General features: G+C 39.9%; 1 protein-coding gene across 1 annotated transcript in view; it reads right to left on the minus strand.

Annotated features, from left to right (window-relative positions):
• The window catches only part of LOC110536277 (secreted frizzled-related protein 1), a 34768-nt gene extending 22432 nt beyond the window's left edge, over positions 1–12336 (minus strand). The window contains exons 1-2 of the mRNA XM_021621974.3: positions 11377–12336; positions 2379–2459 (exon numbers count right to left, since the gene is read on the minus strand). Coding sequence (XP_021477649.1) covers positions 2379–2459; positions 11377–11902 — 607 coding nt within the window. The 5' untranslated portion in view covers positions 11903–12336. The remainder of the gene's footprint in view (positions 1–2378; positions 2460–11376) is intronic.
• Between the last annotated feature and the right edge of the window lie 1839 nt (positions 12337–14175).

Raw genomic sequence — 14175 nt, forward strand, 5'->3', positions numbered from 1 at the left:
TTTGCTTTATCTTGGCCAGGTCGCAGTTGTAAATGAGAACTTTGTTCTCAACTGGCCTACCTGGTTAAATAAAGGTGAAATAAATAAAATACTCAGACAGAACAACTACCCTGAGCACTGTCTGAGAGTAGGCTCTGTGAAATGTTGGTCAAAGCCACATAATTTCTACGATAATTAAAGTTTTTTAAAAACAACAATGTCCCATCCATCCAACAAGCATGAAATTGAGCAAATCTTCTTTAAAATGAAACTATTCTTTGCTGAAAATATGCTTGGACCTTTGAAACGTAAAGCATGTTTATGCTCATTCATCACTAGGCTAGTAAAGCATGTTTATGCTCGTTCATCGCTAGGCTAGTAAAGCATGTTTATACTCATTCATTACTATGCTAGTAAAGCAAGTTTATACTCATTCATTACTATGCTAGTAAAGCGTGTTTATGCTCGTTCATCACTATGCTAGTAAAGCAAGTTTATACTCATTCATCACTATGCTAGTAAAGCGTGTTTATGCTCATTTATCACTATGCTAGTAAAGCAAGTTTATACTCATTCATCACTATGCTAGTAAAGCGTGTTTATGCTCAGTCATTACTATGCTAGTAAAGCAAGTTTATACTCATTCATTACTATGCTAGTAAAGCGTGTTTATGCTCATTCATCACTATGCTAGTAAAGCAAGTTTATACTCATTCATTACTATGCTAGTAAAGCATGTTTATGCTCATTCATCACTATGCTAGTAAAGCAAGTTCATACTCATTCATTACTATGCTAGTAAAGCGTGTTTATGCTCATTCATCACTATGCTAGTAAAGCAAGTTTATACTCATTCATTACTATGCTAGTAAAGCATGTTTATGCTCATTCATCACTATGCTAGTAAAGCAAGTTTATACTCATTCATTACTATGCTAGTAAAGCAAGTTTATACTCATTCATTACTATGCTAGTAAAGCGTGTTTATGCTCGTTCATCACTATGCTAGTAAAGCGTGTTTATGCTCGTTCATTACTATGCTAGTAAAGTGTGTTTATACTCATTCATTACTATGCTAGTAAAGCATGTTTATGCTCATTCATCACTATGCTAGTAAAGCAAGTTCATACTCATTCATCACTATGCTAGTAAAGCATGTTTATGCTCGTTCATCGCTAGGCTAGTAAAGCATGTTTATGCTCGTTCATCGCTAGGCTAGTAAAGCGTGTTTATACTCATTCATTACTATGCTAGTAAAGCATGTTTATGCTCATTCATCACTATGCTAGTAAAGCAAGTTTATACTCATTCATTACTATGCTAGTAAAGCATGTTTATGCTCGTTCATCGCTAGGCTAGTAAAGCAAGTTTATACTCATTCATTACTATGCTAGTAAAGCATGTTTATGCTCATTCATCACTATGCTAGTAAAGCAAGTTTATACTCATTCATTACTATGCTAGTAAAGCATGTTTATGCTCGTTCATCGCTAGGCTAGTAAAGCATGTTTATGCTCGTTCATCGCTAGGCTAGTAAAGCATGTTTATGCTCGTTCATCGCTAGGCTAGTAAAGCATGTTTATGCTCGTTCATCGCTAGGCTAGTAAAGCGTGTTTATGCTCGTTCATCGCTAGGCTAGTAAAGCATGTTTATGCTCGTTCATCGCTAGGCTAGTAAAGCGTGTTTATGCTCGTTCATCGCTAGGCTAGTAAAGCATGTTTATGCTCGTTCATCGCTAGGCTAGTAAAGCATTTTTATGCTATAGAGTAGTAGAAGGAGGTGGGTTTGTATTTTCTTCACCTTGTAAATCTACAGTCAGCTGGTACTAAATCCATGAGCCTCTATGAGACTTAATGTCGAACTGATCCCTTTTTCTGTTTTTCTTACAGTTAATCTACATTAACTGGCTTTTCTTTTCAGAACCCTTCTGTTTCCAATAGACTGGTTAACCCCACTAAATACCTCACTTTTAAGATCATACCAAGAGTTGACTGTGCAGTGCTATGGGCCATCATCTATAGCTGAGATAAAGCAAGAGATAAAGCAAAAGGCAAGAGTCGGGAATGCATGTAAGTAAGAAAACCTAGTGCCAAGAGTGTCACTTTAACTTCTCTAAGCTTGATATGTAAATATCTTACTATGTACTTTGTCGACATAAGGTGGGTGGGAGGAAGGGATCATTAGGTCTGTCTGAGGCATATATTCCAGAGCTGTAAGGATAAACATACTGCTGTAGCCTACTGTATGTGGTTCCAGGTGTATAGGCTACTATCCTGTGGTGTTGGCAAACATGATCCACAGGTATGGTAGCCCATAGGAAAACATGTCATGACAAAACGTGTGTGTGCATGTGTATCATCGGTATGTAAATGGTAGTGTTAGGGTTAGGAGAAGCTTACCAAACTCGCTGGCACACATGTGCTCTAGAATGATGTCTGTTTTCATTTCATTGTCACATGGGGGACATATGGGGGAATAACCTGTGAAAAGGAGGGAGGAGAGACAGTCTATTTAGAGGGTAAGACATGTAGCACTGACACAGTAATCTACCAGTTAACATAGCTCTGAAGAAAATGGAACAAGACTGAAAGGATCAGCAGGAAATCCAGTATCCTCAAAACAGGATTTCTAGAATACCTACCAATTCAAACAGCTGTCAGGCAATACAACTGAATCCCTAACAGACCCAAGCATTGTTCACACCTCTATTTACTTCAACATCAGCTCATTTCCCATGGTAGTAACACTGTTTTACCACCTATCTCCCTGCCTGTGCTTCACATCAGTCTTGCAGACAAAATCTTATGTAAACACCTACAGTACAGTTCAAAAGTTTGGGGTCACTTAGAAATGTTCTTGTTTTAAAAGAAACCCACATTTTTTTTGTCCATTAAAATAACATCAAATTGATCAGAAATACAGTGTAGACATTGTTAATGTAAATGACTATTGCACCTGGAAACGGCTGATTTGTAATGGAATATCTGCATAGGCAAACAGAGGCCCATTATCAGCAATGTCACATTGTGTTAGCTAATCCAAGTTTATTATTTTAAAAGGCTAATTGATCATTAGAAAACCCTTTTGCAATTATGTTAGCACAGCTGAAAACTGTTGTCCTGATTAAAGAAGAAATAAAACTGGCCTAAAATAATGTACTTTACTCAGAAAAATAAACAGCCAATAAATCCACGCAGGGATAACAAACCCCAACACAAAAGACTAACACAAAACCAGGAACAATCACGCACAAAACATAATGGAAACCAGAGGGTTAAATAGGGAAATAATAGTAACGTAATGGTAACCAAGTGTGTACAAGACATAACAAATGGAAAAAGAAACGTGGATCGGTGGCAGCTAGAAAGCTGGTGACGACGACCGCCGAACGCCGCCCGAACAAGGAGAGGCACCAAGGAGAGGAACAAGGAGAGGCACAAGTAAAAAAATTGTTTAAATGTTTACAGACTGATTATTTCACTTATAATTCACTATATCACAATTCCAGGGGGACAGAAGTTAACATTCACTAAGTTGACTGTGCCTTTAAACAGCTTGGAAAATTCCACAAAATTATGTCATGGCTTTAGAAGCTTCTGATTGACTGAAATTATGTCAATTAGCCTATTGGAGATGTACCTGTGGATGTATTTCAAGGCATACCTTCAAACTCGGTGCCTCTTTGCTTGACATCATGGGAAAATCAAAAGAAATCAGCCAAGACCTCAGAAAAAAATTGTAGACCTCACAAGTCTCTTTCACCCCTGGGAACAATTTCCAAAAGCCTGAAGGTATCATGTTCATCTGTTCAAACAATAGTACGCAAGTATAAACACCATGGGACCACACAGCCGTCATACCACTCAGGAAGGAGACGCGTTCTGTCTCCTAGAGATGAACATACTTTGGTGCGAAAATTGCAATCCCAGAACAACAGCAAAGGACCTTGTGAAGATGCTGGAGTAAACAGGTACAAAAGTATATATATATATCCACAGTAAAACGAGTCCTATATTGACATAACCTGAAAGGCCGCTCATCAAGGAAGAAGCCAATGCTCCAAAACCGCCATAAAAAAGCCAGACTACGGTTTGCAACTGCACATGGGGACAAAGATTGTACTTTCTGGAGAAATGTCCTCTGGTCTGATGAAACAAAAATAGAACTGTTTGGCCATAATAACCATTGTTATGTTTGGAGGAAAAAGGGGGAAGCTTGCAAGCAGAAGAACACCATCCCAACCGTGAAGCACGGTGGTGGCAGACTGGTGCACTTCACAAAATAGATGGCATCATAAGGTAGGAAAATTATGTGGATATATTGAAGCAACATCTCAAGACATCAGTCATGAAGTTAAAGCTTGGTTGCAAATGGGTCTTCCAAATGGACAATGACCCCTAGCATACTTCCAAAGTTGTGGCAAAATCGTTTAAGGACAACAAAGTCAAAGTATTGGAGTGGCCATCACAAAGCCCTGACCTCAATCCTATAGAAAATGTGTGGGCAGAACTGAAAAAGCGTTTGCGAGCAAGGAGGCCTACAAACCTGACTCAGTTACAGCAGCTCTGTCAGGAGGAGTGGGACAAAATTCACCCAACTTATTGTGGGAAGCTTGTGGAAGGCTACCCAAAACGTTTGACCCAAGTTAAACAATTTAAATGCAATGCTACCAAATACAAACTGAGTGTATGTAAACTTCTGACCCACTGGGAATGTGATGAAAGAAATTAAAGCTGAAATAAATCACTCTCTACTATTATTCTGACATTTAACATTCTTAAAATAAAATGGTGATCCTAACTGATCTAAGACATGGAAATTTTATTAGGATTAAATGTCAGGAATTGTGAAAAACTGAGTTTAAATATATTTGGCTAAGGTGTATGTGAACTTCCGACTTCAACTGTACATACACATTCCCTGTTACTTGAGACTTTTAAGGAAGATTAGGCCTTATTAATCACTGTCAGAACAGATTCTGAAGAAAAAGTCTGTGAACCCTTTGGAATTACCCGGATTTTTCTATAAATTGGGCATCAAATTTTATCTGATCTGAATCTCAGTCACGGTAATAGACAAACATAGTGTGCTTAAACTAATAACACACAAATTATTGTATTTTTCTTGTCTACATTGAATACATAATTTAAACATTCAACAGTGTAGGTTGAAAAAAGTATGTGAACCCCTAATCTAATGACTTCTCCAACAGCTAATTGGAGTAAGGAGCCAGCTAACCTGGAGTCCAATCAATGAGACGAGATTGGAGATGTTGGTTAGAGTTGCCTTTCCCTATAAAAAAAATCACAAAATTTGAGTTTGCTGTTCACTTGAAGCATTGCCTGATGTGAACCATGCCTCGAACAAAATAAATCTCAGAAGACCTAAGATTAAGCATTGTTGACCTGCATAAAACTGGAAAGGGTTACAAAAGTATATCTAAAAGCCTTGATGTTCATCAGTCCACGGTAAGATAAAAAGCTCAGCACTGTTGCTGTTCTCCCTAGGAGTGGCCGTCCTGCAACGATCTGCAAGAGCACAGTGCAGAATGCTCAAAGAGGCTAAGAAAAATCCTAGAGTGTCTGCTAAAGACTTACAGATATTTATTGAACATCCTAACATCTCTGTTGACTCTGTCTGTCTACGATACGTAAAACACTAAACAAGAATGGTGTTCATGGGACCCTCCCATGAAACAAAAACATTGCTGCACATCTGAAGTTTGCAAAGGTGCACCTAGATGTTCCACAGTGCTACTGTCAAAATATTCTGTGGACAGATGAAACTACAGTTGAGTTGTTTGGAAGGAACATACAACACTATGTGTGGAGAAAAAAATGAACAGCACACCACCATCAAAACCTCATCCTAACTGTAAAGTATGGTGGAGGGAGCATCATGGTTTGGGGCTGCTTTGCTTCCTCAGGGCCTGGACAGCTTGCCAACCTCTGACGGAAAAAGGAATTCCCAAGTTTATTAAGACATTTTTCAGGAGAATGTTAGGCTATCTGTCCGCCAATTGAAGCTTATCAGAAGTTGGGTGATGCAACAGGACAACGACCCAAAACACAGAAGTAAATCAACAACAGAATGGCTTCAACAGAAGAAAATATGCCTTCTCGAGTGGCCCAGTCAGAGTCCTGACCTCAACCCAATTGAGATGCTGTGGCATGACCTCAAGAGAGCAGTTCACACTAGACATTCTAAGAATATTGCTGAACTGAAACAGTTTTGTAAAGAGGAATGGTCCAAAATTCCTCCTGACCATTGTGAAGGCCTGATCTGCAACTACAGAAAACGTTTGGTTGAGGTTATTGCCGACAAAGGAGGGTCAAGCAGTTATTAAATCCAAGGGTTCACATACTTTTTCGACCCTGCACTGTGAATGTTTACACGGTGTGTTCAATAAAGACATGAAAACGTATCATTGTTTGTGTGTTATTAGTTTAAGTAGACTGTGTTTGTCTATTGTTGTGACCTAGGCGAAGATCAGATCGAATTTTATGACCAGTTTATGCAGAAATCCTGGTATTTCCAAAGGGAAATAGAGTCTTTCTTATAGTCTTTCTTTCCACTGTATGCACTGACTGTGCAGATGGAGAGATGACTGAATGAAGCTGGAAAATCTTCCACTCAGGGTTCGATATTTATTTTCAGTTACAGGAGCCAAGTTACACATGAAATGTTTAGAATATTTTGACATTATGATTTAAAACAATGAACGATTGTGACTATATAGTGTAACAACTATGGATAGTGTCTTTGTCAAGTGATGTTCATGAATTTTCTGATAATAACTGTTCTGTTCTTTCTCAAACAACATTTGGAAGGCTGCAAGGTTTAACATCTAAACTCTAAACAAATGAACAGATGGTGAAATATAAATCAATACATATTAACACGCACGTATTCTGTTTTGTTGTGATTGCTAGTTGTCCATGATGTGTGTTTGACAGAACCTTGTGAAAGTTACACCCAGGTGGAAAGAGCTTGTGAGAACAGGCACTGTTTACAGAGTCAGAGAGTCACTATTTTCTATTTCATCTTGTTTCTACTCTAAATCAATTACTGCTTGCTTCATACATGTTCAGCAGCAGTGGAGAGGCTCTTTAAATAAAATACATGACCCACTGGGCAAAACCTGGTTGAATCAATGTTGTTTCCACATAATTTCAAGAGAAAAAACTCAATGATGACGTTGAATAAACGTGGAAAACTAATTGGATTTGCAAAAAGTCGTCAACGTAGGGGCATGCGTTCCAAATGGCACCTTATTCCATATGTAGTGCACTACTTTTGACGAGAGTCTTTGTGACACACATTGTGGATCTCTGTGTGGTCCCAAAGCTCCAACAGGAGACCTTTCTCAGGCTGCTGGGCTACTGCCCAAACAGCACACACACCACCATGTTGGCTCCACAAACACCACCATGTTGGACCCCCCCTCAACCCAACACGTCCCAGTAACAGAGGGACTACCTCAGATATACAGTAAGTGCTGTGTAACTGCAGCACCATGGAGTGAGAAAGACCTCTTCATCGGGTGCTGGACTGTTAAGTCACCAGTCACCATATCAATGTAATCCTGCTGTAAGACGATTCATTCATGTTCAGAATGGAGGAAATGTTTGAACACTAAGCTAACACTGTTTTGCAGCATGCATATGTTATACAATGTAGATCAAAACGTAAGGAGGTTGATGATGGAAAGTCCCTTTTAATTTATGAGCAACTCTGGATGAGGTGGTTGTACTTCCCCTTCTCTGGGACACCTCTAGTTAAAGAGCAGAGCAGAATTTCCAACTCATCCAGATTTCTGCCAAGGACACTGGTATGGCAATAAAATACTACAACCCATGGCAGGAACAAGAATTGTAGACACAATTTGTCCTTTCATTGTGAAAGGCCTTCTGTAGCATTGATTTCTGTTGTAATTTCGTGATTTTTGTTTTGTTTGTTTACAAAACATATCTAAACCATTGTTACTACCAAGCTGTTGGGTAAATTTTGTCATTTTGACCACTGAAGCTGCATCCCAAATGGCACTCATTTCCCTTTATAGTGCACTACTTTTGACCAGAGCCCTAGACAGAAAGGCAGCATGGGTCTGAGGTCCTTTGGAGTTCACTGTAGCCTTGAAACACCGTTTATTACATTAGCGAAATTGACATGGCCTGTTTTTCATTTTTTTTTATCTCTCATCGTGGCCCTCTGGTATTCACTCTTAGAAATACCACTGTATCTGCTCATCAAATTAAGCTATAGGGTAATTCCACATTAACAACGTGATGCCGAGACTCAGATTCTTCATGTTAAAATGTATGTCAAACAAAAACCATGATTACAAAGTTAAACAAACCATACAACTATTTGCACAATGACTACTTTTAATAATTTCTACTGACTATTTGACAAAAACACATTTACTTGGTAACAGAATGACAGCACAAACAGCACAAACTGTCGTTCTGTTACCAAGCTTTGCATCTGCACTACTCTTCACCAGAAGTGGGCGGGCAGAGCAAACAGAGCGAGGCGGTGGAAAGGACGGGACAGGCAGAGCAGTGACTGTATGGATAGTCCATATCTCCAATCATCTTTCTTTATAGTGATGTTGTGTTTCCATAAGTGAATGAATTGGTCTAATTTACAGTGGCTTGCGACAGTAAGTAACCCTTGGCATTTTTCCCATTTTGTTGCCTTACAACCTGGAATTAAAATTTATTTTTGAGGGGGTTGTATCGTTTCATTCACACAACATGCCTAACACTTTGAAGATGCAAAATATGTTCTGTTGTGAAACAAACAAGAAATAAGACAAAAAACTAAAAAACTTGAGCGTGCATAACTATTCACCCCCCCAAAGTCAATACTTTGTAGAGCCACCTTTTGCAGCAATTACAGCTGCAAGTCTCTTGGGGTATGTCTCTAAAAGCTTGGCACATCTAGCCACTGGGATTTTTGCCCATTCTTCAAGGCAAAACTGCTCCAGCTCCTTCAAGTTGGATGGGTTACGCTGGAGTAGAGCAATCTTTAATTCATACCACAGATTCTCAGTCAGATTCTCAATTCTCGATTGAGGTCTGGACTTTAACTAGGCCATTCCAAGAAATGGAAATGTTTCCCCTTAAACCACTTGAGTGTTGCTTTAGCAGTATGTTTAGAGTCATTGTCCTGCTGGAAGGTGAACCTCCGTTCCAGTCTCAAATCTCTGGAAGACTGAAACAGGTTTCCCTCAAGAATTTCCCCGTACTTAGCGCCATCTATAATTCCTTGAATTCTGACCAGGTTCCCAGTCCCTGCCGATGAAAAACATCCCCACAGCATGATGCTGCCACCACCATGCTTCACTGTGGGCATGGTGTTCTCAGGGTGATGAGGTGTTGGGTTTGCGCCAGACATAGCATTTTCCTTGTTAGCCAAAAAGCTAAATTTGTGTCTCATCTGACCAGAGTACCTTCTTCCATATGTTTGGGGAGTCTCCCACATGCCTTTTGGTGAACACCAAATGTGCTTGCTTATTTTTCTTCTTTAAGCCATGGTTTTTTTCTGGCCACTCTTCTGTAAAGCCCACCTCTGTGGAGTGTACGGCTTAAACTGGTCATATGGACAGATACTCCAATCTCCACTGTGGAGCTTTGCAGCTCCTTCTGGGTTAGCTTTGGTCTCGTTGTTGCCTCTCTGATTAATGCCCTCCTTGCCTGGTCTGTGAGTTTTGGTTTGTGGCCCTCTCTTGGCAGGTTTGTTGTGGTGCCATATTCTTTCAATTTTTTTTAGAATGGATTTAATGGTGCTCTGTGGGATGTTCAAAGTTCTGTATTTTTGTATAATCCAACCCTGATCTGTACTTCTCCACAACTTTGTCCCTGACCTGTTTGGAGAGCTCCTTGGTCTTCATGGTGCCGCTTGCTTGGTGGTGCCCCTTGCTTACTGGTGTTGCAGACTCTGGGGCCTTTCAGAACAGGTCTATATATGCACTGAGATCATGTGACAGATCATGTGACACTTAAATCCACCTGTGTGCAATGTTGTGACTTCCCGAAGGTATTTGGGTGCACCAGATCTTATTTAGGGGCTTCATAGCAAAGGCGGTGAATACATACGCACACACCACTTTTCTGCTTTTTATTTTTTTCATTTCACGTCACCAATTTGGACTATTTTGTGTATGTCCATTACATGCAATCCAAATGAAAAGACAATTTAAAGTATAGGTTGTAATACAACAAAATAGGAAAAACGCCAAAGGGGATGAATACTTTTGCAAGGCACTGTAGCATGTACAGTATGGTAAAGACAACCAATCGCCTGCCTGCCCAGCTGGGTCATTACAATTCAAAACAATGCATTCTAAAATAAATGACACACTCACTTTTGGTGAGTTTAGGCCATAAATGTGTTTTTGTCAAATGTTCTGTTGAAATTGTTAAAAGTAGTCCCTAGGATTGTTTAACTTTGCAATCATTGGTTTTTGTTTAACATACATTATAAAGTGAAAAATTGGGGTCTCAGCATCACTCACTCTGTTACCGTGGAATTGCCCTATGCACCTTTCTTGGGAGTTCTAAAGGAAGAGGTCAGTAATTGAGAGGTGGTTATTAATAGATGTATCAGTTATTTGGCTGGACTCCCAGTATTCAACAAACACCTTGAAATTCATTGCTACCATCTGTTAAGGAGTTTTACAATATAACTTGTTTGTCAATAGCGAGCAACTTAACATTTGCTCGAAAGAGAGGTTATCTCTTGGTAAAGACAGAAGCGTATATTGCTCTGAACTAACGAAGTAAATGCTTTACTATCTCACTCTTATATTCAGGAAAATTCAGGAATTTAATCGAATCGAGAAATAATCTAAGCAGTCATGGGAAAAATGATCCCAAAAGGTTGTGAATGGTCGTTTGCATGAGGTTTGAGATCAACAAACATATTTTAACCCCTGAAACAACAATCTGCTGCCTACTGCATGGGTGTTGATTCTCACACTTTTTCAAAGCAGTGACTGAGTGTTCTCAGTCAAGTACTGCAGCTATATGGTGTTCACATTAGTTTGTGTTCCCCAATCCAGATATTTGATAATGAGTATCACAGATTATCATGGTTTATTCACAAAATTGATTCAAAAATGTTTATACAATTGAAAATAAATCATAATAAAAACTGCTTCCAAGTGAAGAATGTAATGTCAGTTGAACAATACAGCTTACAAACTCCTAGCCAACTCCTCAGTTATTTAAGCATTATGCCAAGCAATGGCACAGTTTCAGATCTGGTACCAGGCTGAGAGATCTTATAAATCACATAGGGATTTTATATGTAATTATATATATATAGACATGATGACAGGCATGATGCCTGCTGGTAGGTAGGTAGGTAGGTAAGTAGGTATAGCCTTACCTGTGGGCTTGGTAGCTTCAGTGGCGTTGGGTGCAGTCATGGCAATGCACACGTCATCCTGGGGAAACTTGTCACAGGTGAGCATCTCAGGCCAGGGGAAGCCGAAGGACTCCATGATAGGGGTGCAGCCATCTCGTACAGCCTCACACAGCCAGCGGCAGGGGTATATGGGACGCTCCAGGCACACTGGGGCAAACAGGGAGCAGAGGAACACCTGGGTACCCGGGTGGCAGCTCTTATGCACCAGGGGCACCCAGCTGCCCGCCTGCTGCTTCACCTCAGCCATAGTCTCATGCTCCAGTAGGTTAGGCAGCAGCATCTGGTTGTAGCCCACATTGTGGCACAGCCTCAGGTCCTCTGGGATATCCACACATTGAGGAGGCTTGCCATAGCTGCGACCACCATTGTACAAGTCCGATTTCCAGCTCAGGTATTCATACTCAGAGGCTCTGCTCGTAGACACCACTGCCATGGTCAAAGCCAGGGGGATGATTCTCCAACGGCACAAAGGTTCAATGGACCTCATTGTTCACAACAGAGGAGAGTCTACAGGATAAAAGTAAAATGCAACTCACTGGAGCTTTCAGTATAGAATAGAACAGACCTGCTTCAAGAGAAAAAATAAATGTAGAAACGCTCCAAGAGTCCAGTGGATAAATGTTCTCTGAATAGAAAGTTTCAGGTTTCAGTATAACTCCACTCCTGCCTCCTCTTGTTGCACCCCCGCTGTTCTGTTCCCTTCTGCAGGGACTGACTCACACAACCGCCTGTAAAGATAACTGCCTGGAGTATGGCAGCTGGGAAACAAGAGGAAATTGTGAAGTGTGCTTCGGCCAATCCGAAAGCGTCTGCGCCTTTTGGCACTCACATGTCAATCAAAGTGCTCAATTACCCACTGCGTAGAACACGGCTCAACTTTCCCTACCCCCTTCATTAGCCTTTCTCTTCCTTTGTCAAAACAAAGACCTTTTCTTGACACCAAACCAAAAAAAGATTTAATAGTGGGTCAAACGGACGCGCGCAATCAATTGACAGCCATTACGCACAGTAGCCTACATTTTTTTTAACGATTTTGGACAGTTATTTGGAGAATTATATTTGACAAGAAACAGTATTTACTTCCAACGTCAATATGCAGAAATACAGTATGCTCAACAAATATAAGGAACTAGGCGAAAAACTTTCAAAAGTTTTAAGTCAAAGTAAATTATGTTAAATATATCTGAAAACAAAATGAGTTCAGACCAATAGTGTTTAAAGATACTTAACGTCACACATTCTAAATGTAAATAACAGTCATATTGTCCTGACGTGAAGAACAGATAATACTGTTAAATTAAATATACATTTTTATTTCAGTCTAGGCTACTTAGATGTAATTCGATTTTGTTCAAGTAAAAGTGTCCATCTGCATGTCACTCCAAGTATTATTAATAGCTTTCCCAGATTAGACAGGACTAAGACAAAAGATGGGGAATCTACCAATTTAAATGTGCATTAATTTCCATGCCATTGTCTTGTTAATAACGAAACCCAATGAAACACTCCACATTAGAAAACAAAGCAGACAAAGGTGGTCCCTATAGCCTAAACATTAAATCGCATTGGTCTTTCCATTTAACAGAAATACTGTGAGCTTTAAAATAAAATAAAAATGCATCTAGATTTGACATCACAGAAGCCATGGTCTTCCACTATAGCCACATGTGGTTAGTTTAGGTGACACATACTTTTTCATTTATAATGCAATTCCAATCTACAGGATCATCATAGAACTGCCAATAAACTGGGATAAGGGTTATGCTGATATTATGTCTGTTTAGCAGTGCTGCTACATAGACAGCTTAATGAGGTTTAGGCACCCAACTACAGTTTGCACACAGTAGGGATTGCTAAAGCAAACTCCAAGTATTTAAGACGGGGGTGGAGGTGAGGGGAGTCTTTTAAATTTATTTTCTTCTCTCCTCTCCAGACCTGGCTTCACTCAGATGAATGAGAAAACTGAATTCCTTGGCTGCAATCGCAAATGGCACCCTATTCCCTATAAATAGTATACTACTTTCAACCAGGGCCTGTAAATCTCTGGTTTAAGGAAGTGCAATATGTAGGGAATAGGGTGCCATTTGGGATTCCTACCATGTCTGTCAGGAATAATGTGACTAACTGTGAAGCCAGCAGCTGAAAACAGTCTGTGACTGGGATGTTCCACATACATGGAGCTAGGTAGCAGCAACCTAAAACCATTTCAGAGTACAGCCAAGAATAAACACGCAAAAATGACTATAGACCAATATATCAGCTTGTGTGACATTGGATGTCAGAGTCTGGACAATTTCTAATGATACCATGTTGAGTCTAAACATACAGTACCAGTCAAATGTTTGGGCACACCTTCTCATGCAAGGGTTTTTCTTTATTTTTACTATTTTCTACATTGTGGAAGACATCAAAACTGTGAAATACAGATATAGAATCATGTAGTAACCGTAGCCACCCTTTGCCTTGATGACAACTTTGCACACTCTTGACATTCTCTCAACTAGCTTCACCTGAAATGCTTTTCCAACAGTCTTGAAGGAGTTCCCACATATGCTGAGCACTTGTTGGCTGCTTTTCCTTCACTCTGCGGTCCAACTCATCCCAAACCATCTCAATTGGGTTGTGGACATCTGATGCAGTGCTCCATCACTCTCCTTCTTGGTCAAATAGCCCTTACACAGCCTGGAGGTGTGTTGGGTCATTGTCCTCTTGAAAAACAAATTAAATTCCCACTAAGCGCAAACCAGATGGGATGGGGTA

This window comes from Oncorhynchus mykiss, chromosome 11, assembly GCF_057628025.1.
Source record: "Oncorhynchus mykiss isolate SJ-2025 chromosome 11, ASM5762802v1, whole genome shotgun sequence".
Classification (NCBI taxonomy): Eukaryota; Metazoa; Chordata; class Actinopteri; order Salmoniformes; family Salmonidae; genus Oncorhynchus; species Oncorhynchus mykiss.